The following is a 4703-nucleotide window of genomic DNA, read 5'->3' as shown; positions in this document are numbered from 1 at the left end:
CTGTCTTTGTTCAATCATAAAGATTCTTGATGTACCCTTTTTCTTATCCGAAATTCGGCCGACGAAGAACCCCAGGGACTCCTTTGTTTATTTATTTTTTGTCCGCCACAAGTTGGAGCAATTTTTGATAATAGATAAGGGGTATTTAGGTATAGATATTTAACGGGTAATATTTAGAATATGATAATTTTAAAATTTAGTTAGGTATTTATAAAGCTCGGATATCTTATCAAATAATTGAATTTTGATTGGGGTTTTGGACATGATATTTTAAATTTGAGTTCGGTTTGAGATATATTTATATATATTATTATATTAATAACAAATATTTTTTAATCAAATTGTAATTTTAAAAACATATTTAAAAATACTAAAATGCACTTGTAATGATGGTCATTAAAATGTGAGGAAAAAGTTGGCAGCAGACAAAATAGATTTGAAATTGGTGACTAGAGAAAGATGGAATTCAGGATTTTGTGATTTTTTGTCTTTGAAAAAGAAATTAAAGGTTGGCATTGATTTAGAAGCACGTGGAGCAAATGGTCTCCTCTTTCAATGGTGCAGTCAACTCCCGTTATTCTTTGTCTGATGTTTTGAGATGTTTTTCAATGTTTGGGATCAAAACTCTCTTCAATTCCTAAATTTAATTAACCAAAATTTAAGTCATGAGCTGTTTTGGCCATGGCTTGAGCGAAGACTTGGGCGGTGAGAAAGGAGGAAGACGAAGAAATTTACTGCAGCTTCCAATCTCTTTCGCTGGGGGAGGGGCCTGGCCATCAACAACAGAAGATGGCGAAAAGCTTTGATTCGTGTTCAAATTTTTTTGGCATTTTTCTTTTGACCCTAAATTGTTGTCTGTTGACTGTTTTTTCTTCCAACCTACCAAACATGGCAGGATTTAGAAAACTGGCTGTCAAAAAATTAAATAAATTTTTATTTATATTACGTTTAATCAAATTTTAAACTTTTATTTTGATATTATATTATTTATAATTAGTTATTATTTATATAAATTTTGATATAAAACATTATAACATATAAATTATATTATTAATTTCATATATATATAATAAAGTAATATATTATATATACATATTTAATTTATACATATGCAATGTTGTAACTTATAATAGACTTTATTTATGTAATTACATTGAATAATTTTATTAGTTATTGTCTTAATTTTTATAACATATTGTTTATAATTAGTTATTATTTATATAAATTTTGATATAAAAATTAAAATATTATAACATATAAGTTGTGTCATTGATTTCATACATAATGAAGTAATATATTATATATATACATATATTAAATTTATAAATAATTTATAGATATATTTTATAATTATAGATGAAGTTTATAAGTTTTAATATTATAATTTGTAAAAAAAAATGATAAAATTTTGATTCATTGGTCCAAAACTAAACCGATCAAACCAATTCTATGTTTAGTCGATTTGATCAGTTTAGTCTTCTTTTATGTTTAGTTGATTTTTTAAAAATATTTGGCTCATTTGGTTCTTAGGTATGGTGGATCAAACTACCCATGTGCTCACCTCTATGCATAAGAGGCAATATATAAGAAAAATATAATATTTGGTTGAAAAATGATTCAGTACTGAATCATGTGCTTCTTGTTTGTATTTACATATGATTACAAGAAAGGTGAAATCAAAGTACTAGCAGGACCCAAACTTGTCCCAATTCAAACACAACATGACCACACAGAGAATTCTCCTGATATACCAAGCTTGCAATTTTACAAATAAAACAATAAAAATGATGAATTAATTGGAGCCACTGAAATCAAGATAATCAAAAGTGAGAGGCCTAAACACATGGCTAGCTTCGGTCTCTATCAGGTCCAACTGCCTCTTGAAAAGGTGCATATACACCACCCAATCACCTTCCCTTGCCGGGCTGGGCATTGGCATCACATATCCAGCGTCCCCACCCCAAGGGAAATGATATGACCCAAAAACAGGGCAACCCCATCCGAAATCCACTTTTGAAACCGGGGAACGTTGCCCCGATGATACCACGAATGCCGGTCCGTCATCACTGCCGTTGCTGTATATCTTGGCCAGCGCCGGTTCAGGACGGTGAGCTTCAACCCAATCAATCAGGCCTAGGAAATGTTCCTTTGTCACGGCTTGGTCCAGGAAATTATGAACCTGATTGGCTACCCAGGACAGGGGCCTTTCGATCAGTTCATTTACTCTTTGGCTTCCGTAGGGAATGGAAAGAACATTTCCGAAGTAACAACTCATTAGACTTGCTCTGTCTTTATCTCCTTCACCTAATCTACCCCTTCCATCCACAACGATCCCCATTTTTGTTACTTCGGAATCATCATCTTTAGCTGCAACAAGTGCTACCATTTTCCATAAAAATGCACTGAAAGACTCAATCTTAGTCCTTTTGTATCCATTAGAGCAGGCGAGTGATTGAAGCTCATTGAGTTGTTCAGCAGCAATGTAATATATGCGACTAATCAGTTGATCAGTGGCTTGATGGTGCTGTTTGGGGGGTGGCAATGAGGATATGGGCATATACATGTGGTCGAGAGAGGGGTCAATACGCCCTGGACGCCTGGGGTTCAGCAGAGACCGGCGAAAGGATGGAACAACAGAGATTGACTTGGACCGAGCCATTTCAGCCCAAGAGACAAGAAACATGTTGGCTGAGTAGGCATCGGCTATACGGTGATCAAATGTACATGCCACCACTAATCCGCCGCATCTAAGTTCAGTTGCCTGTAAAACATAACAAGTAAAAAGAGTGAAGCTTACATTAATGAAAGTCTTGTCAATCATCAACTGTTTTATTAGTAAGCACTACTTCAATATCTGTTTAACCATCGTAATTATCATTATAAGGAAAAGTTAAACAATATGAAGGCTAAAATTTGATACCTCTATGCTTCTGCTTATTAATAAATTTGAGTTTGCAAAAAATTAGCATAAAATTATGACCTAACACCGTTATAATAAGAAGTTTTGAGGGTAACAAAAAATAAAAAATAATTAAATTAATTTTGAAATATAAGAAAAATAAGAGTTTCAAATGTTAAAAAAGAAAGAGAAAACATAATTTTAAGATATTCAAAAAAAAAAAAAGAAACGGAAGGTATATAATAGGAGCTAGCATAAATTGTAATTAAACGAATATATACATTATTATTTATTACTTTATAATAATTTATGAACTTATGAAATCAATAATCACCCAACATTTTGTAACAGTTTTCATAGACTCAAAGTTGATTAGATTATGATTATTATTGCTCATTTAATTGCAGTATTCTTTTTGGTGGTACAGACAGCAGAGAAAGCGATGTCCTCACCATCATCCCTGGCCAATTGAAAAGACTTTAGTATATATGAATTTTACCTTATATTTGTCAACTGCAGCACATTCAATTCATTTTATTATTAAGAGATTTTTCTATTTATCAACCCCGACGATTTCTCCCTGGTATTTTGGGTATATTTCTGATCGATATTCACACCCCAAGGGAACCCGACTCTCTACTTTTGCCTTTTGCACTGTTCACGTTAGGGAGAGAAACCCAACTTACTCCAGCCAGCCAGCCAGCTTTTGGTTGGCTATTTGTGTATATGTTTGGAGTACTGACTTACCTGAACCGAGAGCACTCCTTGTTTCTTCTTAGGTACCAGTTTGCCTTCAATGCTTTCATCAGGGTTATGCAAATCGAGATTTCGGAGCTCGACGTCAGCGTAAGCTTCAATGAAATCCACCCCTCGATTGTTGCAAACAAGCTCGGGCTCACCCACGGTGTTAGGCACAACCTCGCTGGCAAAGGCGTAGTAGGAGACGAGAGCCTGAGCCATGGCCTTCTTGAGGACACTAACCATGGAACCGAAACTCATGGCGTCCCCTACACCTACTGCTTTCTTGTAGCAAAAGAAGACCCCCACATCAACGGCTGGCAGCAGCAAGTCAAGGTTGGAGAATGGCAGCCAGTGTTCCTGCAATGGTAACACTGCTGCCACCACTTCCTTCTTGCTCACCGTCACCGTGTAATCTCTTTCTGCACCCATGCCTTGCTAGCTACGATCTGTGTATGTTTCTTGGTGAGAAATATTGTGACAGATTGGTGAGTTTGCATGCGCGGTGGAGCTTTAATTTATAGGCAAAAGAGGGTTTTAATAATGTTTTCCCTAACTTTAAAAAAAAAATGAAAATGAAAATGACAAATTGACGATTGAAGACTAGCTACCTCGTGGAAAACATTAATTAATTTTATTGGACGAAGCCAAGCCGCAAGGACAACGGCCGCTCCCAACTCTCGTACCCTTTTGTTGGAGGAGAGGGCGCGCCCTTGGGCCCATAGCTTGGCATTCTCAGAGTGTATGGTTCAGATGCGCGTAGGCAGCACTAACAATACAAATATATAGTAATGTGCTAACTGAAGGTGAGTCACGGGTTTTGACCCATTACTTCATGTTCCCACCTTAGGAGAAAAATGCTATCTCATATATGCATTATGTATGTATATATGTATATTTCAAGAGGACATAATTATCTAACTGTTAGAATTCGAGACTTCATTTTAGAGATCTGTAGTATAAATTCCATGATTGCAATGAAGAAATTTGAGATTAAGGAGAGAGAAGAAGGAAGTAGAAGAATAATTTAGATGTTTGATTTTGACTAAACGTATTATTATTTCTT

At 35.1% G+C, this 4703-nt stretch overlaps 1 protein-coding gene across 1 annotated transcript; it reads right to left on the bottom strand.

The window, feature by feature from the left end:
- Positions 1-1584: 1584 nt before the first annotated feature.
- On the bottom strand, positions 1585-4148 carry LOC18595518 (shikimate O-hydroxycinnamoyltransferase). The gene is made up of 2 exons (XM_007023506.2): positions 3647-4148; positions 1585-2761 (listed from the first exon to the last, which is right to left on the bottom strand). The coding sequence occupies exons 1-2, from the start codon at positions 4067-4069 to the stop codon at positions 1793-1795; spliced, it is 1392 nt and encodes a 463-aa protein (XP_007023568.2). The 5' UTR covers positions 4070-4148; the 3' UTR covers positions 1585-1792.
- Positions 4149-4703: the final 555 nt, after the last annotated feature.

This window comes from Theobroma cacao, unplaced genomic scaffold (genome assembly GCF_000208745.1).
Source record: "Theobroma cacao cultivar B97-61/B2 unplaced genomic scaffold, Criollo_cocoa_genome_V2, whole genome shotgun sequence".
Classification (NCBI taxonomy): domain Eukaryota; kingdom Viridiplantae; phylum Streptophyta; class Magnoliopsida; order Malvales; family Malvaceae; genus Theobroma; species Theobroma cacao.
Note: the sequence above shows the minus strand (reverse complement) of the source record. Positions and strands in the feature narration are given on the sequence as shown.